The 26,020-nt window shown below is 37.8% G+C and overlaps 1 protein-coding gene across 1 annotated transcript; it reads right to left on the bottom strand.

The window, feature by feature from the left end:
• Window positions 1–12,970: 12,970 nt before the first annotated feature.
• On the bottom strand, window positions 12,971–25,971 carry CPSF2 (cleavage and polyadenylation specific factor 2). Its single transcript, XM_030949567.1, has 15 exons — window positions 25,908–25,971; window positions 25,186–25,371; window positions 23,518–23,677; window positions 23,334–23,439; window positions 21,716–21,845; window positions 21,273–21,388; window positions 20,530–20,717; window positions 19,827–20,117; window positions 18,671–18,771; window positions 18,154–18,354; window positions 17,400–17,552; window positions 16,638–16,863; window positions 14,666–14,965; window positions 13,581–13,715; window positions 12,971–13,432 (listed from the first exon to the last, which is right to left on the bottom strand). Exons 2-15 carry the CDS (start codon window positions 25,332–25,334, stop codon window positions 13,340–13,342), a joined length of 2,349 nt encoding a protein of 782 aa, XP_030805427.1. The 5' UTR covers window positions 25,335–25,371; window positions 25,908–25,971; the 3' UTR covers window positions 12,971–13,339.
• Window positions 25,972–26,020: the final 49 nt, after the last annotated feature.

Genomic DNA, 26,020 nt, shown 5'->3' with positions numbered 1-26,020 from the left:
GTGCTCAGCTCAACAAAAGCAACAAGAAAGTCACGACTGACACCATAAAGATGTTTGTTCCACATATGGTTGCAGCTCACACTTCATTAGTCGCTGTTCCTAAATGACAAGTTTATCTGCTGCTTTGACGTTAGCTGGCTCACGCCTGCCTAACCATATTGCAGGCAACACGACTAACCCAACAGCACTGTGGTTCCAAGAAATTCCATGAAATTTACTTATCTGGTGAAAAATCATACACTGGCAAAACCCTTTCAAAGGCAGACATAGCAAATAGGATGGCTCATGAAGCCTGTAACATTGTTAATCAAGCACTAGTGGCTGTCAGCACTGGATGTTTACACAGCCTGCATCCACTCGTTGGATCAGTGGGCCCAAAGGGACACTCAGGGTGGGCAGTCACAGGCTTCCCACAGGCAGAACACCCTGGGAACTTGGGTATTTTTGTCCTACTGTAATTTATTGCCAGTTAACACCAACTTCTGATTGCTCATCTCCTGGGGGGGGTGGGTGGGAAAGCATAAACACCCCATGAACAGCTCTCCTGTTGCTCTCTAACCTCAGCTTCTTATGGGTCACAGCCCAGTTACAGTCAGCCTGTCCCACTGCCCTGCTGAGGCAGTGCCTGGGGCTGCATGGTAACAGTCTCACCTGCTGCTCTTTTCCTTTTTTCCATGCCTTTATGTTTCCAGCTCAGCGCGCCCCCTTAGATGGGGTGAGGCACTCACAGCCCCCCTCCCTCAAAGGATCCCTCCTTTGGTGTGGGTCACCTTCCCAGAGCAAGACCCTCACAGCGTGGTGCCTCTGGTCCCTCTCAGCTGCCATTGCTGCTCAAAGGCATCAGCACTGCTGGCCATGGGCTGCCCATTCTGGCTGGCAGCACCACGGGGCAGGCGATGGCCCCGTGCCAGGCAGGGCAGCCCCACTGCCCACAGTCACACATGGCTGTGCAGGACCCAGCTCTGCATCACACAGCTTAAAAGTGTAGAGACAAACTATTTGGGGAAAAAATCCCCAAACAAACAAAAAAAGCAATCTCAGTCTACCCTTGCTCTTACAGCACTAGATAATTCAAAACATTGAAATAATATTAAAGTAGAACAGTACTAATACTTCAGCAGTCTTTGACATGAAATTGTGGAAAATCCTCTCATGATTTACTTTGGATTTGTTTATCTGTTCTAGATTTAGGGTATTTTTCCCTCTGCAGATTTCCATTTGTTTCAGCATATATACCAACTATTGCTATGCAAATTCTTTTATTCAGATTTCTTTTCATAGTAGCTTTTGTTTCAAAGGCTTGCGTAACTTGCTAAGGAACTTGCGTTTTAAAAATATACATACTGAAAACAAATTAACATTTGCTGCAGGAGGTTTCAAATAACTTTACAAAGGGGAGCTAAAAAGGAAAAAAAAATCAATTATCCTTTTAAGTGGGATATCAGAAATGAGACTTTTTAAATTACTTGAAAGTTATATGGATGAGTTTGTTCAGGCACAGAATGTAACTTCAAACACCATGCCATATCAGAAGGAAGTTTCCTTGTTTCCAATAATGTACTTTCCTGAAAAGGGACTTCATTTGGACCAGAGACACACAAACATCCTGCTTCTCCAAAGCTTCCTTAATGACCACAGTGAATTGCATCATCAATGTCTTTTGGCCTTCAAAGCTCCAGCCTCAGACTACCCTGAGAACAAGATGTGCCCTGCAGGCACAAATGCAGACTTTGGGTTGTGATGGTGCTGCATGTTCTAGAGCACAGAACCTGGAACTAGGCAGGTTAACGTGGCAGCAAGACCTCACACAAACACAGGGCCTCCATACCTGAGCTGGGTTTCTACACAAAGGATTGGTCTTCACTAACATCAGCCATACCAGTTTTGATTTCTGGCCAGCTTGTATCACAAACTGTCTTTTCTTCTTTTTTGGTGTGGTTTTTCAACCATCAACATGACTTGCAGTTGCATTTATATTGGCATAGAGAAAGCGTTTGCACAGAAATTCTTTGCTTACTTTCATCTGACCATTGCAGGAGAATGTACTTTTCATCTCTGAACTGCAATGTGTTCTACTATGTTCTTTTAATGATGTCGCTAGTAGTAACAGTCAAGAGGACTCTAAAATTAGTTATTTCTACAGCTTCTGGATATGATGAAAAGCACTCAAAAATATCTAGAACCTCCTTCATATTTTACCATTCAAGACAGCATTATTATCTTCAGGAATACAATATTCTGAAAAGACAGTTCTGCCCATCAAATGTCACTAAAAGTCATGGAAAATTAGACATGTTTTTTATTCCCAGAAGAATAGAAGCAAGGAAAAAATTTCATGTTTCAAACAGTGCCTGACAGTCTTTGTAACTTCTACACATTTTGTGACTGTATTATTGAGATGGTTATTCCATGAATTGCATTAGTTTAATTAGACAGTAAAGTTAAAGAACAAGCAGCAATGCAGGGGCAGACAATTTTTATTCTATCTAATATCCCATTTATGGACTGAAGCATTCAAACCAAGGACAGACTTGCCTCATGCAGGCATCCATGCATCCCCAAAGAACAGCAACTCCTCTCTCAATGAACAGTCAATACTCCACAAGTGTTACAAGATAACCTCCAAGCTTTCTGAGCTACTGAGACTCTACATACTCATTTTGGCTCAATTTCAGGACTGCCGCTGGCACAAGCTGAAAAGACTGGAAAAGCAGAAACAACACAGCATTGAGTTTGTTTCTTAAAAGAGTTCACAGAAAAAAACCAAAAAAGCAGAGCTGCTGAGTGTCCCAAGTGAACCAACGAGGTGTCTGAAAGAGCCAGAATGTATGAAACTGTAAACTAGAGTAAGAAATTCAAGGATGCTGTTTTAATGTACTCTTCTCTTGAGCTTAGTCTCCCTAATTAAAAAATAAAACAACAAACAAAGGGCATTTCAAACAACCATCCATCCACTGTATCCATGGATAAACAGAGACTCCTAAGGGGAAGAAATGCACAGAGACCTCTGGAGCTGTGGTGCAGAAACCCAGATGATACCAAGGCAAGGTCTCAGCTTCTCATGTTCTGGATCACATCCTCCACTCTCCATAAGCAGCAAGGGAGCTTCCGGCTTCTATTCACCTACATGATACACCTGGTGTTAGTATAAGAGCAAGTGCTCTTCTATCCACACACCACAGCAGATCATGGAGTAGAACATTCCTACCTATCCATCTAAGAGAAAAAAGCCCAGAGGAGGTAGTTATGCTAAAGCAGAGTATTAAAAACATACATCACAAATAGGCTGAAGCTGACGATCCAGAAAGTAATTCTTAAGTATTTGCCATGGGAATATAATTAGACAGCCAAGTAAGAATCTGCCTGTCTTCCCCACTTCCAGCTTTCCCCCGTGTCTTCCCTAAAGCATACCATTTTTTTAGCATAGATAGATGCCCAATCCGACTAGATATTAAAGGTGCCTTGCTACTAAATTTCAGCTGCTTGCACAGTGACACAAGCTACTTACCAAGTCCACGGCTACAAATTTGCTGGACAATCAAAAAGAATAAACCTTGAGAGTCAAAACAAAGCAGCTGACTTGACAATTTTCAAAATACTGTAAATAATGTTATATTTCAGCAGTTTTCATCAATCACACAAAAGAAGCCAAGGTTCTGTACAGTAAGCAGTGTGGGGCACTGCTAGAAGAGATTTTACACTTGTAGATCAGTAGGCAGCAGACTTTCAAAAAGTGTAATACCCTATTCAAAGATTTCCCTGCATCCAGAGCCACAATACACAGAAGATGCGGCAGAGCACTTGCAATCAGAAATCAAGGCTTACAGAAGTATATGCTTAGGAAATTAGCACTGTTTTAAACACTATTTCAGAAAGCTCATGGAATTAAAACAAGGGCAACATCATAATGAAAAGTCCTTTAACACAAGGAAGATTTTTCAGTATTGACTGGCCCAATAAAAAATCCCTCTAGGTCTGATTTCATACAATTACATTGCATATGATTGAACTATCTAATGAATAATTAAGTGGCAGAATGGTATAATCAATATAATGAAATAAAAAGCAGAAGTAAATATCAGTTAATCCAACAAGTTACACAAAGCTGTGTACTCAAAACCACACAGACCAACACTTTGACCAGTGACAGTGGAGCACTGAATTTATTAAAACTTTATGAATAGACAAGAAATAAAGAGTCTTGTAACTTCTTGTTGTTGGTGTCAACCCAGTATCAGTTGATAAGGTGGAAGTTTCCAAGAATACCCATGATTTGCCTTTAGTGCTCTTATGCCTCTAAACTAAGCCTCATTTCTGCTTTTCTCCCCATGAGACTGAACAAAAATTCCATTTATAACCTGGTGCCCCTAACCCTGCCCTTAGCCACAACCTGAATCAAATAAATCACCCAGCATAGATCTTCAAGTTGCTTCATAAGCAACTTGCAGCCATCAAACCTAGACCTGCAGACTCTGCTGTATGATCAATGAATTTAATTCTTCATGATGCTGTTCATAATCCTAACGTAAACTCATCCTGGAAAAAACCACATACCATTACCTTTTTCTGACATGACAGGCTTGCAGAAGCTGAAAAATTAGCCACTAAAACTTTCCAAAGCTTAAACTCATGCTTAATTCTATGGGGAATAATTGACAAGACATCCGTAGCTCTCTGAAGCAAAGCAGAACATCATCTCCCTAGAAAAGTCATCACAGTTTGGTAATTTCTCCTTCCTTCCACATTGCCTAAAGCTCTTTCTTCACTCCATTCATACTGTATTTCCAAACCAAGAATACCAAGGCATATATGTTGTTTCCCAGTCTCAAAGTCCTCAACTTTGCAGAAAACATATTGCCCCCTGACTAGATGAATTATTTTAGAAGCACTTCAGCACTGTCAGAGCCTATGTTCTGACAAGCAAAGGAAAATTCCATTCACAGACCAAAAAATAACTGTATAATTTGGAAGCTATTTGTTTCTTGGAAAACAATCAGCGGAACAGTCTTGCCAATGTAGGAGTAAAATTGTATGTTGTCAAATGCTGTACTCAGGTATGTAACAACTGACTTGTATGTACAGCTCACACAATGCAGTCTCTAGCTGGTTTTGAGATCATGTACACATGCATCAGAAATACAATCTTCAATTTTGTGTTTAAATAATGTAAATTACCCATTTCCATACACGAGTTTAAAGGCACTTATTTCTATATGTCAATAGCAGCAAGGCTACTATTCAGATGTTCAAAATGTTCAGTCTTTCCAAGGGGCTCCTTGAACACAGAGCTATGATATCCTTCACTGGATATTCTAATACCTCCACACCAGTAGTCTTTTTTTTTTTAAGATGGCTTTTTGCATCAAGTTGTCAGCTTTGACATAAAAGTCGTGTACATGTGAAATCAAGACCACACATGACCAAAGACAGTGCACAGTATTGCAGGAAATAAAATCAGTGAACAACTTCATTATTTTTTCATAATAATTAAGTTATATCAAACAGTTAGACCAGACTACACAGAATGGACATTAGGTGCAGTTTTATAGGATGAGACTGTCATGCAGGCATTTTACAGCTGTTCAGCTTGGAAGGTATGAACTATATACATGCTATCCAACTTCTTCCAGTTCAACATTTATTTCTCTTTTTGCCTCTCCATACCAGAACCACAAGAATTTTACATAAGGAAAAATATTAACTTCTTAATTAAGTTCTGTCCTTCCAACCAATGGAGTAGTAACCTATGGGCTACTCAAATCACTTTTTAAAAATTCAAGAATTAAAAAAAAACCAAAACAAAACCAATGCCCAGAAGTAAATAGAATCATATCCCACACAACAAAAGTAGTATTTTGACACTCCTGGAAAAGAAATCAGAAAATTAAAAGTCACACTGAATTTCTACAATAAACACAGTGTTAGTTCTATTTTAGTCATTAGTGCACAGAAACACAAAAGCTGTGCTGAAAAACTGTTACCATCGACTCCAAAAGGAAGCAGATTAGGATCATGGTTTGCAATATCAGAGTGTTTTTTGACTGCAACAGAAACTAAATTTAGACCCAGTTACATAAAAAATACTAATAGCCTTAACACTTTTAATCAGCATAAGAGGTTTAAAGATACACGAATGATTTAAAGTCTGTTGACTAGTTTTATACTGCTTTTGCAATATTGTGCATTAGTGAAATCAGGGAGATTATGAAAGAAATACTAAAGCATAATAAAATTACATAAAACATGAAAAGCAGGCTATGCAGAGTGACTCCAAACACTGATATTAAGAGATATTTTACTAGAGTATGTCAAAACCATAACTTCTCTATAGATTCTTGCAGCATGGAGGTCAATCTAATCAGGTAATGCAACCCAAGCACCTAGTAGGTTCAGAAAATAGGTTGGACTCTTTATAAATGCAGTATTAACTTGTGTGATCCTCCAGAGGGCAAAGAATAAAACGCTTACTCTCCTTATAGTGCTGCAAAGTGCTGATCCATGACTCGCACAAAGCACAGAACAATCTGGCAGCCTTTCAAATGCCAAGGCTGGCACGGGAACGGGCAATATGCTCCACCAGCTGTGCAACTCCTTCAGGAGCTGCAACACGGCACAAAAAGTAATTCCCTGATGATTTTCCACAGAAGTTCATTACTATGTCTTGCAGAGCACCTGCCAATAATTTAGGAAGTATTGATTACATCACGCTCCGGGTTTTTTCCTCCATGAAAGTTAAACAAGTTCTCTGAAAACAAATGAAGATACAGTATTGCCCTAGCAGAAATAATTACTTGGGTATGCTATACCTGTTGCCCCAGATATGTAGTAAAATTACAAAATGAGTGGCAATGTTATCACATCCAATATCACAATTTTTGGTATGTAATCCACACCATGAAAACATTTTCAAGTTCATATACTGAAGCATATGCAACAGGTTAGTTAGGTAAATGTGGGTAACCATTTTTTTGTTGTTGTTGGTCTTTTTTTTTATTTGACAGTTCACTGCAGTGGCATCAGAAAGCATTCCTGAGATGCCTATTCCCCTCGTTGTGTCCTATCTAGATATAGAAATTAAATGGCTGACAGTCCTACTAAGTTTCAGTGATGATTAAATTCTAACTATATCCCATTTTTTCCTTTCAAGGAGCTTTCAAAATCTCTTGTACAACCTTACTACACAATTTGAGTGTTACTGCTGATAAAGACATTACCTACCTGCCTCAGGATTATTTCTAAGAAACCTTGGTAATAACAGCTGAGATGAGCACACCATAAAACTTACACAGATGGACTTAAAAGACTAAAAACCCCAGAGTTTGAAGCAACTACGATGGAAAAAATATTGTAAAATAAAGTATACTGGAAAATATGGTATAATATCTGTCAGGTACATTTTTGCTCTTTCTACAAAAATAAAACAGCTGGAGAGGAAGCAGTTCTCTGGATTAGATTAACTGCAATGGTTTTAACACAAAACTATAACCTTAAACAGCAATAAAAGGTAATCTTCAAAGCTCTAAGCTATTAATGATCTCCTTTCTTTGCTAGAACTCAGCAATCTAAACTGCCTCACTCCAAATTAGAGTTCTTGTTCTTATTTACAGAGCCGTAAAGCACTTGAGTAAATTACACTGCTGTGTATCACAACATGGTTCAGAACTGGTGAGAAAACTAAATGAGACTTCAAGGCAACTGAATTAAGTGACAACTTTAAGAAGGTATCAGTAAAACCACCACTCAAGAAATTGATCACTCCAAGAGCTGTTGCTTAACAACTGTGTTGCTAAGAGTGCATTCTTCACACCTATATATTCCCATAAACTAATTAGCCCCAAACAAAGGAAAAAATTTCGGTTGCATGTAAAAATAAAAACCTTCGACATTTTGAAGATGGAATTTTTATTTACTTGCAAAAGTTCTGACATTGTTATTGACATTATATGTTATGCTCTATTTTCTACATCTCAAATACCAGTAAGGGCACTGGTAGCCAATACTACACAACATGATGAATACTCTCCACTGGCTTCCCATGTAATTTACCAGAGTCAGTTTTACAAAAACTGGTATCAACCTTGGGCCAAGTTCAACAGAAAGCCTGTGGTTTGGGTTGTAGTATTTTTTAATTGAAATGATCACCATTGCAAATTTCTTTAGAATCACTTTTCAAAAGTAGTTTTTAGAGAAGTTTTTATCACTTCCAAAAAGCTGCACTGAAAATTAAAAATATGTAAGAAAAGCCTGCAGAACTGAAGTAATGTATTTGTTCATTACCAAAATCAGTGACTGCCAGATTGCAGTTACAAACTACACTTTTTGGCAGATGCTTAGCTCATTATCATTCAGCTGTTGAACCACAGATCCAGCTTGCATCACCTAAGAGGATTATACAACAACAGGCAGGTTTTTACTGCTTAAAGCTCATAGAGCAAACTTGTTTCTTCTGACCTTAAGAGTTTGTATGGATCCTCCTCTTCCAGGAAAACAGTTACAGGGCTTACTGGAAGTTCTACTAAATAATGCAGGAGTGGGGTCGTTTTTTTGATTTTTCACTCCTTATCACAGTGGTAATACATAACCTATCAAAGACAGTAAAACCTGAAGTTCACTGTATGAAACAATCTTGTTCTCTCAAATACTCATATGTATATTCCTCTTCTACCACCATGAGGAAGTGTTAGAGCTGAAAGGAAGAATCTGTTCACTTACCCCTGAACTGCAACTGTTCTGGAATTGCAGGAAACGAGCCATGCAACAAGATTCCCAAAATAAATGCTGGTGGTGCAGGATGGACACGATCTGGCAATGTGCTCTTGCAGCCCAGAAGAGCCAATTGTATCCTGGAGTGCATCAAAGCAGTGTGGGCAGCAGAGTAAAGGAGGGGATCCACCCTCAGCTCCACACTGGTGAGATCCCACCTGCAGTGCTGCATCCAGCTCTGGGGTCCCAGAACAGGAAGGACCTGGACCTGTTGGAGCAACTGCAGAGGACAGCCACGAAGATGATCAGGGGGCTGCAGCACCTCTCCCCCATGAAGGCAGGATGAGATAGTTGGGGTGGTCTAGCCTGGAAAAGAGAAAGCCCTGGGAAAACCTTAGAGCACCTTCCAGTACTTACAGGGGTCCTACAGGACAGCTGGAGAGAGACTTTTTATAAGGGCATGTAGTGATAGGACAAGGGGAAATGGCTTTAAACTGAACAAGAGCAGGTTTAGATTAGGTACTGGGAAGAAATTCTTCACTATGAGTGGGGGTGACATACTTACTGGCACCAGTTGCCCAGAGAAGCTGTGGATGGCTCATCTCTGGAAGTGTTCAAGACCAGGTTGGACTGGGCTTTGAGCAACCTGGTCTAGTGAAAGGTGTCCCTGCCCATGGCAGAGTGCTGAAAGCAGATGATCTTTAAGGCCCCTTCCAAATCAAACCATTCTATGATTCTATGAGATTTTGATCTTTGTATTATATCTCTTACCCAATCAAAACAAGTGTCAAAAGAAGGTAAGACCTAATACTATTCCAAGTATTTTTAAAAATAAATGCCAATTTAAAAATAAATGCCAATTTTAAAGACTCTTTTCATCTAGTTTCTTTCCATTTTGAACTACCATTGATGACTTGCACAGTTTTCAGACCAAGAACTACAATTCTGGTTACTAGATACAGTTCTTTATCAGATTTGACTGTGAGATCATCTTCCCCAGCACTTCCTTTTCAAAACTATGAAAACATCTCTAAAAGCCATGAAACAGAATATCATGCAACATTCAGATCCTTAAAGTAAGACTACTTTTGACAAAGACTCAAAAAATTTTAGTAGTTTTCACGGTTTAGGAATGGTATTCTCCTATTCAGTGTTCCCTCCAAAACACTCTAAACCATGTGCCACTTGTTCACTCCTCCCTTCCCCTCTCCCTCCCCTCTTGGGGCTGAAGAGAAGAACTGGAGTCACAAAAAGTGAAGATTGTGGGTTGAGATAAGACCACCTTACCAGAAACAGCAATGAAATAAGAAAATGAACGGTGACAGCAGCAATATTAATAACAGAAGTGTACAAGGGAAGTAAGCAATTCCCATGTGAATGCTCACCCCTACTCCAAAGGGAACCCAACAATACCTTACCACTGCCAGGAAGGGACCCCTTACCCATTCTTGGAAAATGACCTGAGGTGGCATGGAATAACCTCTGGGTACTGCCCATGCCCCTTCTGGCTGCTGCAAAAATCAACCCTGTCCTGGCCAGAACCAAGTTTAAGTGTTTTCCCCAGGCAATACATTCTCCTTTACTACCTGAAGTAGTAATACATTTCATGCCTTATCAAAGAAATCTTGATTCTGCACAAAGCAAGTGTTTTAGGGTACAATCATCTCTAATAATTATTTAGATTGGAGGGTGGGGAGGAAGCACAGCTCTGTTTGTTAATTCCTAATGAATAGCATTTGACTCCAATTAAAAACTAGTAGAGATATGGGAAAATCCCTACATTTCCAAGCAAGCTGTAGCAGCAAGTAGATCTCAAATGTTCTCCCAAGACTGTTATTCTGACAGAATGCTGGGCATCCTATCTTTCCATTAACAGCATATTTTGAGAAGTGGATCTGGTTACATCTAAATATTGTTGAAGAACTGAGAAGATTGTCACCTTCACTTCAACTCTAGCCCATACTGTCAAAGTGAATTGATTAAAAATGAAACTGTCACAAACAATGTTATTTAACTCAGGGTAAAGCTAGGTTTTGGTAATAGGAACAGGAAAATAACTAATACTAGAATTATATTTTAATCATTACAGACCTTTCCTCTGTCTCCACATAACCTTGGCTCTTCTTAAGCAAGGAATCTGAACTATCCAGGAGCACTGGAAGGAAATATTTTTAATTGGTGAACACCAAAACTAGGTTTGAAGTTAATGCTCTTACCATCAGGAACAACAGAAGGCAGAATAAGAAATGGTACTTTTTGTCACATTTTTACTGCTAATGAAAAAAATGTAGAAGCCTGAAAACACAACTTACGGATCACAGCAGTACTGACATTTTGTGAAGGTAAGGGGAAATCAATCTTTTACTTCAGATAAAAACTAGAACCAGACTAGTAACTCTGAAAATCACACACAGAAGTTCAATTACTGTCTAAAGCAAATCATAGTTAAGAACATTTTAGGGAACTGACAGCAGATTAGGCAAAATGCATGAGCACTGGTTTCAGGTGCACGCTGCTTTACAAGCCCTGAATGCCCAGCTGAGGAGCACACCTGCCGCACAGCACCAGTGCAGCCTGCAATGCATTCCTCTACAGACCTCCAGAACTCCAGTCCCAGCTCTCAGCTGACCACTTGCACCTTGCATGTCAGCTTTCTAGGTCTGATTTCACATTTCAGCCACACTCATGCTGAATAGACTAAATAAGAAGCTGTTTTGCTTATACTTGAGCCTTTTCCTCAGTGATAGCACTAATTTGGGATGTCAGCACACACTAGAATTTATGGACTGATAACACTAAAATTTTGTGATCTTAGCTGAATTTGTATCAGTAGGTCAGAAAAACAAACAAAACTGATAGAAAGGTTTATGATCACACTGTGCTGTCTTTATCCTTTTTTTAAAAACAGCACTATTTTGACTTCCTAAGGGTTTTTTTCTTTACTAATATATTCCATGCAGGTGTATGTGATTCCTTCCCATCCTAAGCCCTCAAGGTTAAAGTCCTACAGCCAATATGATTACGTACAAAGTAACTCACTTTATAAAAGTTCACTAGTATAAACAATAGTAGTAATACAATAGTATTCAGCAACAAGTATGCATCATAAAGATTTACATAGCATTGCTACAAAACCAGAGCATTTCTAAGAAGTTCTGGATGTCAATATAAGGAAATACACATTTTTCTAGACTGTTAAGAAAAAACCCCAGATTTTGTATAAGAAAATACATTCTCGCTCAGTATTGTATTTTCAAGTTTTTTACATTTCTAGTATACAGTTATATCAAATGTTTAATACAGACTTCACTTTTAATCTACTATTTTAAACAGAATAGTCTGTAGATCAGACAGAAATTTTTTGTTGAGAATGAGTTGCCAAGTAAATTATCTTTCCATTGATAGCCCACAGGGCTATTTTTTGCCACTTTTTCAAAAGGTTTTATTTAAGCACACACACAAAGAGCATATATTACATTGTTTTATGTAAAAAGCAAACAACCCTCCACTGCCAAAGCTGGTGTTTCACACATGGATAGGGGAAAAAAGGATTAAATAAACTTGAGAGGCCATTTGTTTTCATAACTTAATTTCTGAGAAATTAATGAACTCAATGATGCGTTTATCCTTACCTAAAAGGTAAGGGAAATCCCTAGCATCAGCAGCTACAATAAGTCTTACTGTCATCTAGAACAGAACATGGTACAAAATCATTAAATACATTACATGAACAGATTTCAAGAGAAAAGATCTTCCTGAACTTGGCTCATGGCACTCTGAACAAACAGCAGTGCATGGATAAAGGCTTTAGACTTTGAAAAGTATTAAAATCAGAACTTAGGAAAAGGTGTTATAATTGGCATAATTTTGCAAGAGCTAGGAGTTATAAATTCTGTAATTTTGCAGAGAAGTTACTCTGAAGCATAATTACTGCATTTTAAAGTACCTGAAAATATAATCCAATCTTCTTAGAGTAATTGCCCAAGTAATTTTTTTATCCTGCAGATTACAATATGAAATGCTGTTTCAGAACAAATCAGTAAGATGGAAGAGATACAGCATTAAGATGCAGCCAGATTAACACTGAGGAAATTTTAAGCAGTCTAGCTTTAAGTGGGCTGTTAATAATGTACTTCAACTAACCTCAATTTAAAAACAAAAGAGGGAGATACTTGAGACTGTTCCCCAAATCAAACTTAGTAAAAAAACCCAAGCAGCCAAAACCAAAAACAACCACACAGAAACCGAACAAAACCAAAGAAACCAAAGCTCTTTATCCAATCTTATTTTAGAACAAAAGAATGACTTTTACATGTTTTGTACTCTTTGATAGGAAATCTGTGAAACCAAAACATGCCCTGACAAACTGAACCTCTCCTGAGAAGCATTCATAGTCATAAACTCATTTATAATGTGTTATGTGGGAGATGCCAAGTTGTAACAGTTTAAGAGTCAACTACATGGAATGTACCAACAGATTTATGAACAACAGTAGCAGTTACTCACATGTTCATGGCAGCTAACTGTTCTTTATGAATTAGGTTTCCCTGTATAAATTAGAAAACTACAAAAAGAACTGGGAGCAACCTCCTTTGTCTGTAGAAGTTCAAGTGAAAACACCTTTGTAGCACTTTTCTTAGACAATAGCATATTGCTCATATAAAAGGTCTCTTATCCTATAGAAGTCCTGGCAGAGGCAGCCTTCCAATCCAATACGCCCTGTTTCAGTCTGAAACAAAAGACATGTTTCAATTTATTATCTTTACATTAATTAGAAACTTCTTTTATTACTAAAATAATGTTTTATTTATTACTAAAATAATACATATTATTTCATAATATTATTTTCCAAAGAGATTAAAACACAGAACACCTACCCTGCGGACAGCCACCAGGTTGTTGCACACAAGCACTCCTCCAACAAATTCAGCTTGTATACCTTCCCGCAAGAGAACCTGCTTGAAGTCAGACAGTCTTGGCTCATTCATAAACACAGACTGATGCCCAAGAACCTTTAAAACAACACACATAATTTTACTGCTTCTATTTAACACCTTCCATTTTTTCCAAAGATCTCATTACTGCGTTGGCAGCAGTGAGGCCAAGACTACAGGACTCTAAATTGGTTCTATTTCTGTCCACCTGCAGCAATACCTCTTCAGGACAGAAAAGCCTTAAAAGTTGCCCATCACAAAAAGCAAAAGGCTTTTCTTTGCTCCCATATTGAAGACAAATACAAAGCTACAATGAAGATCCCTCTTCCAAGCCATAGTATGCCAGGGACCAAGCTGCAGTGAGCTGTACTGCTGATCAGTACAGGGTGCTGTGATGGTTGTCATGAATCCGAACAGATCAGGGAGTTGTCTCCACAATTCTCTAGCTCCCAGAACAGACTACATTTAGGACTGTGAAACAGATAATCTTGAAAAGCATCTCTAGGATTAAAAGGTACTGGAGTAATTCAACAGAAAGATAAAATAGTTATCTCCTAAAATGCAAAGTATTTTAAGAGCTATGGTAAATTTATAGAAAAGATAAATTTAATAAATTCTCAAATCACTACTATAGAAGCAGATGCATGTACGTCAAAGATCTGTATCTCAAGTATATGAAGTATCTTCCATGGCATCAATAAAACGTAATAAAATTCTGACGTGACTAACACCAACTGATTTCTCTATCTGCATGTACTAATTATAGATATGACATACACTAATTAAAATCTTATTTCATAAATATATGGCACTGTTAATGGATGCAAAAGATCATCCTCACTGAAAAGCATAAAAGCTGAACAAAGAATAGCACCAGGTTTAACAAAGAGAAACATAAACATGAAAATCCAGTTTCAGTTAGGCTTTCTTTTGAGTAAGATCACAGTATCAATCTCTAAGCACTAGAAAAAGACAAATTAATACAGAGGTCTTCATAAAAGAAATCCAGAGCAGCATCATTTCTGTACCTCAGGAGGTGGCAGAGGTTCCAAAGTAGGAATGATCTCACTCTCCTCACACATCTCCTTGTCATCATCACCAAAGAGGCTTTTCATGGCCTTCTGTTGTGCAATCACACTCGAGTCTGAAGAAGGCACATCCACTTGCATCTCTAAGTCTTCATCTTCCCTCAACTCTCCCTCTTCCAAAATAACTCCAGTATCCACCTTTGAAACCCTCATGTCCAGAACACCATCTATCCAAGCCAGCTCGGCATCCTTGGCTTTACAGAACTGAAGAGAGCTGACAAGAGAATCTTTCAACCTGACCTGGGTTGCACAAAAATAAAAGTACTGTTAGTTTCATGGAAAATACAGAGGTCTTACTTCAAGCTTTAAAGATCAGCAAGTTTCTCTTCACCATCTTTCCAGTTGGTTTGATTCATGCACTCTTATGGAGAGAAAGGATGGAACTGGTATCACTAAGGCAAGATACTTTAAAATTTAATATATGTAACATTCATATCACAACTTAAAAAGCAGCAGAGATCAACACCTTTCTCATCTTGGCTCAAATTAAAAAAGAACCTATTGAACTGCAAACTTCACTTAAATTTACAGCAAAAGCAATAATTTCCTTTTAAAAACCAGAAACCTTTTTTGCAGCCAAGTTGTTCCTCAGTTGGTCTTAGCAAATTCAGAGGAAGTTTCTATAGATACATTTAGGTTACTGACGAATAGTTCACAATTTCAATCCTCCAAAATTATAATTACTATTTTATTGAAAGAAAAAATGTTGTAAATATGAGAATTTTAAGTGCCCTTACCTTGATTCCTCTGTTGGACTCTGGGACCTTAATCCTTTAAATAAAGCTCTACTCTCAGAGATTGTTATCCACATTAGAAGGTCCATGAATCCCACAGTGCAATCAAGACTGCAACCATGTGAAAGAACCACCAGCTACCCACCCCTGTGCAGCACAGCCCACTCAAATGACACCGTGACACTGACACTTCACTCACACCTATTATTTTCAAATTCAACATCACCACTGCACTTCTCCTGGGTCAGTTCTTACACACTAGCAACTCTCATAGCAAAAACATCCTGACAACCAACAAACCACATGCAGAAAACACGCTGTTTTAAGGCTGCCATAACTAGATGATTTTTAATAACTGGAATTTTCTACTTTCTAGAGGATAACAGATTTTTCTCTGGAAACAAACAGAAGTACCTCTTTCAACAATTCTACCAATGTTTTTCTATTAACTTTAAAAGAACAAAGGAATAAAAGACTACTGCAAAAAGTGTTTGCGAGACAATTCCCTCTAAACAACTTCAAAAATTAAACTGGGAGCATACACAATTTTCACATAATTCACACAAGCTATTCTAGCTTTCTTATTTAGAACTTAATATATTGCATTTAATTTTCATGGCTAACACACAGCAATACATGATCATAAACTTACTTTCCAAGAATCATCACAAAGTTTTTGGGGCTATGGGTATCTAATTTGTTTTTATCATTAACTTGCTCCTAATTTTACATGTTCACTCTTAGGTACTATTTAAGTATGAAGCATTTTCTTATTCTAGCTCTTTAAGGCTCCATTTAAGATTCCAAAGAGAATCCTGAATTGCAGTTAGTATACAAATGTATTCTAAATATAAGCATTATGAATTTGTAAATACTTCAATAAAGCAAACTGATGTCCCCATGGACACAAATGTGCAAAATTGCCTTTTGCACTTCAGGTAAAAAACCCACTGATATCACATTCAAGCTTTCAAATGCTTATGAATAATAAGCCTCAGGAGAATGCTTATCTAAACACAGGAAAAACACAACTAAAGCCTTGATCACACAAAACTAATTGAACTCACAGGTGGTATCACCTCTTCTCTCCCAAAGAACAGAGGGCAAATTACATTCTGCTCATACAGCTCTAGTACAGTCCACAGTAGTTACACAACTGAAAAATTCCAGTACCTTACCTGGTAAATGTGAGTTTCACTCGTAGCATCTACAGTTTCATGAAGTTTGGGCATGTAAACTTTAATATCTTTTCCACCAAAAGCTCTGCAACATTCTGCAAGGTCCTGACTGGCCTCAGGCGGTCCATGGACAATGACCAGTTGTCTTGGTTTCATTTGGTTAATAATTTTTTTAATTGAGTCCCCATCTGAACGTCCTTCATAGTCAATGTATGTAACTCTGGCTCTAGTTTGAATTAAAAATCCGAGAATAATATGTTTTAGTTTAAAAGATTAAATCTTTGAGTGCTCCAAAATACTTCATTAAGATATTTTTTAATTATTGTACATCAACAAAAGCTGTCAGCACAAGGTATATTATGGATCATATGGATTAGCATGTGTGTATTTAACACTATACATTCACAAAATTCACTTACATAGTTATCAAAAAAGTAAGTTATCCATGAAATAAGCATATTTGAATAAGTTATCCTTTCAACAAAACATACTTGAGTATCCATGGTAACATACTATTGTGTCATTTCTTCTATCTCTTCCAGTTGTCTCCATAAGACAGGAAACAAACCAAATTTTTTTAAGAGTGGGGAACTATAAGACTGTTCTGCACTCTCAGAAAGACTTGTAAAATACAACTTAGCCTGGGGAAAAAAATAAACAAAAATCAAGTCCTTTCCCATTTTCTTAAATCCAAGCTAGCCTTTTACCCAATTTGCACTGTACCCATGTTCTAGTAGAATTGAGAAGAACAAAGTCACTCACTTAATTTCCATGGATTCTGTTGCAGAAATACATTTGGTAGGAACATCTGATAAATCCTGGTCCATAGGCTCCTCTCCATTTGTCAAGCCAGACTCTAATTTGCTTTTTTCTTCTTCTGTTGCTTGAAGCTCTGGAACTAGAAAATCCTCAGGTCTAAAGAATGAAAGGTATTTTGCTTTTTAGAGTAAAACCAAAGCACTATCTAATATAAAAACAGTGCTGATTATTACTACTAAGATTTTTTTGTAACTGCTATTGCCAGCAACAACCATACCTGCCAAATATTTCTGTACTTGAACAGAGCTGATTTGGAAAATATGACCTGCCTATCTTAAAAAAGAACTTGAATAACTTAGGAAATACTAGCAAATTGGGGATTTCTAGCAAGTATTCCTTATGCAAAGCTGACAAATATAACCTGAATTTTGTTAGGATGAATAGTGTTTTCTCACCTCACAAATTTAACATTAAGTGAAATTTAAAGCAGAAAAAAGTCAGGTTAAAATAATTTAAAATCTTCTCTCTCAAAAGATTTTTTTAAAAAGCCTGGAGTGAAAATACATCCTAAGAGGTGTGAACACAGGTCAAGGATCAGCACTCTGCAGCTTCAATTCTTATCATAAGCTTTCTCTAAGACTTAGCAGTTTGAAGAGCATATAGCAATGCTGCAAAAGAGACAGAATGGTGAATTTAATTCCTTCTCGTTTTTGATTATTTCATAGCTACTATGTGAGTATACATTACCACCACATACTTGATAATTTCACCATATTCATCCCATTTAATTCTTTCTTCAGGAGCTGGAAACATTGGATAAGATTTTTTTGCCTGTTTGAAGAAGCTTCCTTTCCGGCTACCTTCACCCTTCATCATCAAATCATGTTTGGTCTTATGTAAAGTTGGCTGGTCGATATCCTCTTCAGCATCACTCTCATCACTGGAATCAATATCTGCCCTGAAATGACATTCCAAAAACACCTAGCACTTCTTTTTTTCCTTCAGGTTTCATATTACATAAACACACCGACTAGAAAATAACAGTTGACAAGGGCAGTTTATGTATCTGAGAAGGAGCTCACAGTTAAATGGCAGATGAAACTGGGTCTACTGGGGCAACAGATTAAAGACAACCTCTCCTGATTGCTCAGGGCCCTCAGACAAGGCTACTGAAACTCTAATTCTCATTTAGGCCTGAAAAGAGTTGAAGGAGCAGAATAATCACACAGAAATCTCAACTCTCATCATAACAGCAGAATGAGCAACATACTTACTCTTTAGACTGCTCTAACTTCTTAGCTGCCTCTTTCTTTAGTTTTTCCTTTTCTAGGTATTCCTCAAGTTCTTTTCCTTCCAACTTGACACGTTTTCTCAACTGCAGAGGGAATTAAAATTAATGTTATTGTGAGTAGTTGACACAACTTCAATACTTTTCCTACATGCTGCTGACAAGAATATTTGTCCTTGGGCAACAAGGGCAAGTATAAATTGTATGTCACATACAAGACAAGACTATGGCAAAAATGTGGTACCTTGACATCATGACAGTGTTAATTTGTACAGTCGACTTTAAATGAAAGCATTCCTAAAAATATTAAAATCAATTAAGCTTTCCGAAAATAAGTGAAGGCAAATACTCTTAGATGAGCAGTGGTATTTTAGTTTTTCTATCATTAACATCAAACCAGAAGAAGCTAGCAAAGTCACACTAGCTGGCAAAACAATGGTAGATTTTGTTTCTTGTTTTCTGAGTACAGTTCACTTTGAATAAACTGAATTCAAGTAATAATCTAACACTATAATTCAATTATTTCAATCCAATCTAAAACCAAAATAAAGCTGCATCATCAGTGCTGAAATTATCACTGCAATCATAGGGGACTTCCATAAATTAACAATTTGCACCAGAAAGAAGTAGACACAGGTGTACAGATTATTGAAAACAATTTGAAAGCATGAATAGCAATTAATTATCTCCTAATTTCCAGCATTTGCTTATCCTTCTAATCCTGTTGGGATATATTATACTAATTTGACTTGATTCTCCTCTCATCCAAACCAGGAGAATTTTCCAGCAAGACTAACCCATCATATGTAGTGATCTGTATGTCAGCTGCAAGCAGACTTTTTTCTATTATAATAGAAACACAAAGGAACAAGTTGTCTAAGAATAAATATTTAAAAGGAACTTCATGCTCAGCTCTATTAATTTCGCCATGCCGTGAAAAAGCATTTTGCAGTTCTCAGTAGGAGACCTATATTTATGTAAATTCACCCACAATCTGATAAATATGCAACATATTGATTTCAGGTTTCTCTCCACCACTAGAAGCATTTCCAGAACATCAAAAGGGAAACCAGGTTAAGTTTTGCCCACACGACCCCAGATGGCCCACAATAAGAACCTGGAGCTACAGAGATGACTCTTACCTCAATATCTATAACTTTTTCAGAAGGATTATCAATCAGGAATCGTGCTAATGTTCCAGGTGTAGTGCGGTAAGTTAAAATTATGGAGTTTTTGGAATCCTGGCACCACTGAATGAAAAGATCTCTAGAAAACCCACACTCCAAGTCAGGCTGACTGGCAAGAACAACTTTAGGACTAGGCACTCGAGCCAGATCAGATAGACTGTGACATAAGGAGAGATGGCGGAACTGAAAAGGGTTGTTTCTCTTGTCTTCAAAGCACCTCATCAACTTATCACTCATCCATTCCACCTAAAATACATATTAAAGAAACTTATCTACACAAATACAAGTAGTTCAACAGTACAAACTTCATATGAAGTACAGGATGCAATATGCCCATGATTACTTCAGTATTTCTCAGCAGGTGTAGAAATAATGTTGAGCATAACCAACACTGAAACAAGTACTTTAAGTTCTCTTTTTTAACAACTATAAACTATGCTAACAAGTCTTATCATAAAGACAGAAATCAGTACCAAGAAACATGCCCACTGTCACAACTGGACACTCTGTTACTTGATCAAAAGAGCTGAGACATAAATATGCACTACAGAATAAGGATATTCACCCAGTATTTTGCCATTTTTTACCATTAAAAAGAAAAGCTTTTGCATAAATGTTCCTTTACCCTTCATAATTGGATTTTAAAATCAAAACAAACCTGTGACTTAGAGAACTCCACTACATTGTAGCTGACATTATTCAAAAGTGCAAGAGAGTAGACTCCCAATCCTGCATCTTTTGTTCTCCAGATCTGATCAAGAAGCTGAGCAAGTTCCAGAACTCTGCCTGCTGTATCCACAGCTATTAATACATTTCCATCACCTCGTAATGTCTCCAAAACATTAGCTAGGAAGAATTAAAAATAAAACAAAAACCTACTTATACTTTGAATCAAAGTTAGAAGGTTTGCGGTGTTGCTGCAATTTTTGTTTTTGTTATGTCACACTAGCAATCATATTCAAAAGTATACTGAACACAGAAACAAATGAAACTTCAAAAGAGATCCAAATCCACACTACCACCAAAACTGAAGGGAGCTGGAGTTTTCTCAGTACCTCTGAAGATCTCTCTGCCTTGGTTGTTTGTTTATTTTTGGTTTTTTTAATTAAAAACCAAGAGAAAATGGAGTTTAAAAAAGGAAAGTGCTAAGGAAGGTAATTTAAAAATGCCTGAAGAGATTGAAGGATACTGGGTAAAAGACACTTTTCAAATACAGTTCATTGTTGTTAGGAAAACATTTAACTCACAGGATCAGTATCATCAGAAAAGAGTAATTCAAAACATGTTACATTTTAATAAGGATTCTTAAGTTTAAATGCTAATTAATTTCTCACAGAAAAATAATTTATAGTGGCTAATAAATCACATTACTGATATTTTTGAAGCCCAAACAATACATACTCAGCAGCTGTTCATCTCTTTGCTTCCTCCTGGGTTGTACATAAGTAGCATTAAATGAATCTGTAATAAGCAATGAAGGCCTGCTCAACATTTCCAAGGAACATCCATTCAGATGGCTGTGGAAAAAAGGAAAAATCTCACTTTTTTGCATTTCTATTTTACGAGGGAAAAAAACGCAGCTAGATTCTAGATATCTAGATATTTGCATGTACAGAAACAAAACTACTTAGCTGCTGAATGCTTCCTGCTTCAAATTTACAAATAAATAAAAACAAATGGAATAAAGAAACCCAGAGCTAATGCTTGCTTCAAACTGATTAATCTGGATGCAAATGAAATTAGTGATCTTATTAGAACTGGAAATGCACTTCTGCTTCCACACCTCTTTATCACCCACTAAATGATACACAGCTAAGAATTATACATTACTATGTTGAACTTACATCTCCCTCTTGTGGTTGAAATCAACGGCATAAACAATTTCTTCCTCCCCATCCTTGACAATCTTCCAAATTGTGCCTCCTATCATGTGACCAGCTGGCAATGGTGTGATTGACAAACCATGTCCTTTGCCTACAAAGGTTTTCAGTATTTTAGGTAGATTGCACGTAGTAAAATCCATTACTCTGAACAAGACATAGTAACTTTAAACAACTGAATACTCAAATTACTACTGAGGAAAAAAAAGTCAAATGAAGTATGAAAAAGCAGTAATACCTTCCCGTCTAAGCAGTAATGTCAAAATATTTTGCAATTCACTTTTATATTTCCTCCAGAATAAAGAAACTAAAGCAAAGATCACTTCTTCCCTCCACCCCCCACTGACACTCAGAGCTGCTGTAACTATGGTCATAAACAACAGTAAATTATATAAAAAACATATCACAATGATGAAAGTAAATGATATAAAAATTATATCACAATGATGAAAGCCAGGATCCTCTCTGGGGCAACACTAAATGTTTACTATAGCATTCAATTTTGAGGTACTTAGGAAAACTTAAATAAATTACACAATCTGAAAGCTTTCCAGAATGACAAACACACAAGTTAAACCCCAGCAGAAAAGGTGTTAATGTGCTGCAGTCAGGGATGACAGAACTTTTCAGCACCTGATGCATTTTTCAAATGCACTGTTGCTCCCTGTCATTGATACCAGCCTGTACGTACATCAGATTAAAATGAGACTACCCACAACCATTACTCACTGACTCTGCTGCATTAAATGCACAGTAATAATTAATAACTAAACATATATTATCTTCTTAAAAGCCTCCATCGAGCCTTTTCAAATCACCTCCATTAAATATAAAAGAAGTTGGTTGTTTTAAAAAAGTTGTATGATAAAATTGCTCTTTAGATGTAAAAATTGCCAGGGCAGACATAGCCTTGCTACAGCTATCTGGAAAAGGGACCAACAGTCTTTCAAGGGCAACATCCTCTTTCTGTTTTCCAAATAAGAAATCTTTTGGCAGCACGATTCATGAACCTGTAAAATACTGCACTTCAGAGACAAACTGCTGGTGGTCAGCCTGTAGGTGTCTCTGTTCAAGAAGAGAGTTTTTATTTTATTCTGATCTTTAACATTCAACACGAGTGGAAAGCTGTTGATTGCCACAGGTCCCAGCAATACACTACACTGAGTGTGATCTCAGTCACTGAAGATCTCCTCATTAAATCATACACATGCTGTAACTTCATCTCTGCTCTACAAAGCTTTCCCTTTGCTACTGCCTATGGAGAGTTCTGAGTATCTGCTGTTAGAGGTAAGTAAATACTTTTAATAGACATCAGTAAATTCCAAGAGAAGTTACAAAAACACAAAAGAGAAACAAATATCTAAACACTGTTTGGCATGACCTCCTCCTCATTAAGTGAAAGTTCTATCCATTTCTAGATACAATTGCAATTGATACAGACTGACATGAAGCTTATGAATTCAGCACTGCAAAACACACTGCATTTCAGAAGTCAGTCCCTTTAAAAAAGTTACTTTAACTTTTAACTGCTCTGTTGCCTTTCACTAATAGTAATTTCTTGAAGTTTTGGTGACAACTTTACCTTTTAAGTTCACAATCTGAGAAAACTTCAGCTGTTGTATCTTATCAAAGGCTGCATCTACATCGTCCAATGTAAAGAGTGTGAAATCTTCAGTATTATGGCGGGACTAAAACAAAGAAGTACAGAGAATTCAAACACTGCGCCATCAAAGATGTTGTGTATGAAAGCATCAACTTAAACATACCTGGTAGAGATCATACATAAACATCTGTCCCATTTTATATACAGGAATAGTTGCATAAATGGCACAATTCAATCCCATTTTTCCAACTGCATATGGAAGTGCACCAAGGTGTAGAGGGTCAGGGTGGGAAAGAAGAACAGCATCAACCTGGTGTACATGCCTATAAAAAGAGGGCAAACAAAAGTCATTGAAAGGAGTTCTGTATGGTTTTGTGTATCCCCTGCTAGGGCTGTTTTGAGAATACATACACAGTCTGAATGCCAAACAATGAAACTTAAACCCTTCAAGAATTGGGACAGTTTTGAAAATCATAATTAAAACTTACAGCTGTTTCCTAATGGCCAAGTACTTAAAAACACAAATTATTTCAGAAAGCATAACTTAAAGATTTGAAGAAGTAAGTTTCACATCCAATTCCTGATGAGAAAGACCTTAGTATGTAAGTGGACACCAGCAAGTAAATGAACTGAGGGACCAAGAATATTATCAGTACAGATGTGCTACAAATTACTGATACACCCCAAAACAGACTACAACTTTTCTTCTGATGAGAGTGACCAAGTAACAGGACCAAAGACACAACAATCCTTAAACTGATAAAGATAAATCAAAACATATTTCAATATTTTTTGATCAAATCAAAATATATTTCTTTAAATGTAGATAAGATCAAACATATCATTTAAGAAAAGTAACTCATCAGTTTGGGGGATTTTATTACTCTTAAAAACATTTGTTTTTCCTCGCAAAGTGTTGCATAAAATTAGAACTCAGACTAAAATCTTTCTACATATCATAACTGAAAAACTTGAGAGCATAAAACACATGTAACAAATGAAAATACAAGCAGGACTGACAGTCTTCTGTTCCCTTGCATAGTAAGTGGAGCACACACATTCTTCTTGATGGCTGTTATGAAAAAGGGAATTTTATCTAATTGCTTCTTAGATAAGACATTTGAAAAAATTTATAAATTATCCTCAGTACCTAACAATCCTCACTTAAAGATTTCAAACACTGCAAGTGTGTCAATGCTACAAAACTAGTATCAAAAAGCTCCATTTCTTTCCCAAATTTCCATGTTTCAGTCCTGACTTGGCAATCAGCACAGTTCCTTGCTGCACACCTGAAGAAGTTCAATATTGAAGTCTAGACAGATTTTGGTTTGGAGGGGCTTTTTCCCTTTGCAGGGCTGGTGTCCTGACAGAAGGTGTTTTCCTGACAGTCTATTCAACTTGAAACAAGAGCCAAGAGTTGAACTGCTTTGTATTCAGCCTACATGCAGGAAGGCTTCCTCTCCTATTTAAAACTTAGTTAACTACTCTAAATTAACTGAGAGTCAAGGTAAGTCTCCCCTCAACTATGTCACATTAATGACAATAAAAACCACACAAATCATCCAAGCCAAAACAAAAACTGAACAGTTTGAGAATTACAGTTAAGGGACACAACTCACTGGGCTGACAAGAAAAAAATCCAAGTTTTTGTGGGAAATGTTTCAGCAGCGTGATTCCCTTCATGTAAAATATACACAAAACAAAACAAAACAAAAAAGAACAATTTTTCATTTAGCAACACCATACATTATACCACTGCATGGAATTTTGAAAACTTCCAAGACAGACCAAGCCCTATTTTAGAAATAGGTGTATGAACTGAACTACTTACTTCCTCAGAGAATCAATAATATCCATAGAAAAGTTTTCATCCCAGCCACAGTCCAAAAGAAAACGAAACTCATCTACTTGCAAAAGATAGCAGAGGGCAGATTCCTCCTGCACCCCCGAGAGCGTAGTCAACTTGATAATCGATGTCATTTTCCTCTCCAAGTGTTTAATCTCCAAAAGAACTAATCTGAATGGGGGACAAAACGTTTCGTTGACTGACACAAAGAAAAATTCCATTTACTTAGATCTAGTTTCACATATTCCTGAAAATATGCAGGCTAACGGTGTTAACACTGTTCAATACAGCTGCTCGATACCAATTACGTCTCAGATAGTAACATTCTACTCTTGCAGGTCTTATTAGAAAGAGGTGGGATTAATTTTCTACAATATACATTAAGAATAATTTTTAAAAGGCTCCCTAGGAGCAGCGCAGTTAACAGCAGCTCCACGGAGCTGGATGGGGGCACCCAGAGATGGCACATCCATGGCCGCGAGCCCTCAGAGCCAGGGCCTGCCCGAGCAGGGACCCAGCGCGGGGCGGGCCGGGGGCTCGGGGGCTCCGGGGCTCCAGCGTCCCGCCGGGCCCCGGCGCCCGGGCCTGCGCTTGGGCCTGGCCTCTTGCCGGGCGGGGACGGGGTGGCGGGGGCGAGCCCTGCGCCCACTCCAGTCCGAGTCGAGGAGAACGAGGGGAAGAGGAGGATGGTGTGAAAGAGCCGATACCTGCCGCCCTCAACCACCCCCAGCCCGCGCCGCGCTCGCCGCCATCTTGGGGACGGCGGGGAGGCGGGGCAGCCGGCGGAAGGGTTGCGGGCGGCACCACCGCGAGCCCGCCG

The sequence above is a fragment of the Camarhynchus parvulus genome, chromosome 5 (assembly GCF_901933205.1).
Source record: "Camarhynchus parvulus chromosome 5, STF_HiC, whole genome shotgun sequence".
Taxonomy (NCBI): domain Eukaryota; kingdom Metazoa; phylum Chordata; class Aves; order Passeriformes; family Thraupidae; genus Camarhynchus; species Camarhynchus parvulus.
The sequence above is the reverse complement of the archived record's forward strand: the minus strand, read 5'-3'. Positions and strand labels throughout refer to the sequence as shown.

What these genes read in the sequence shown, in the direction of transcription:
- CPSF2 (XM_030949567.1), bottom strand. Translation starts at nt 25,334, where the DNA reads ATGACATCGATTATCAAGTTGACTACGCTCTCGGGGGTGCAGGAGGAA. An exon ending in TTCAACCACAAGAGGGAGAT is followed by an intron (nt 21,389 to 21,715) that starts GTAAGTTCAACA and finishes TTTTTTCCACAG; the next exon opens with CCATCTGAATGGATGTTCCT. An exon ending in AAAAAGTTATAGATATTGAG is followed by an intron (nt 18,772 to 19,826) that starts GTAAGAGTCATC and finishes TTCCCTCTGCAG; the next exon opens with TTGAGAAAACGTGTCAAGTT.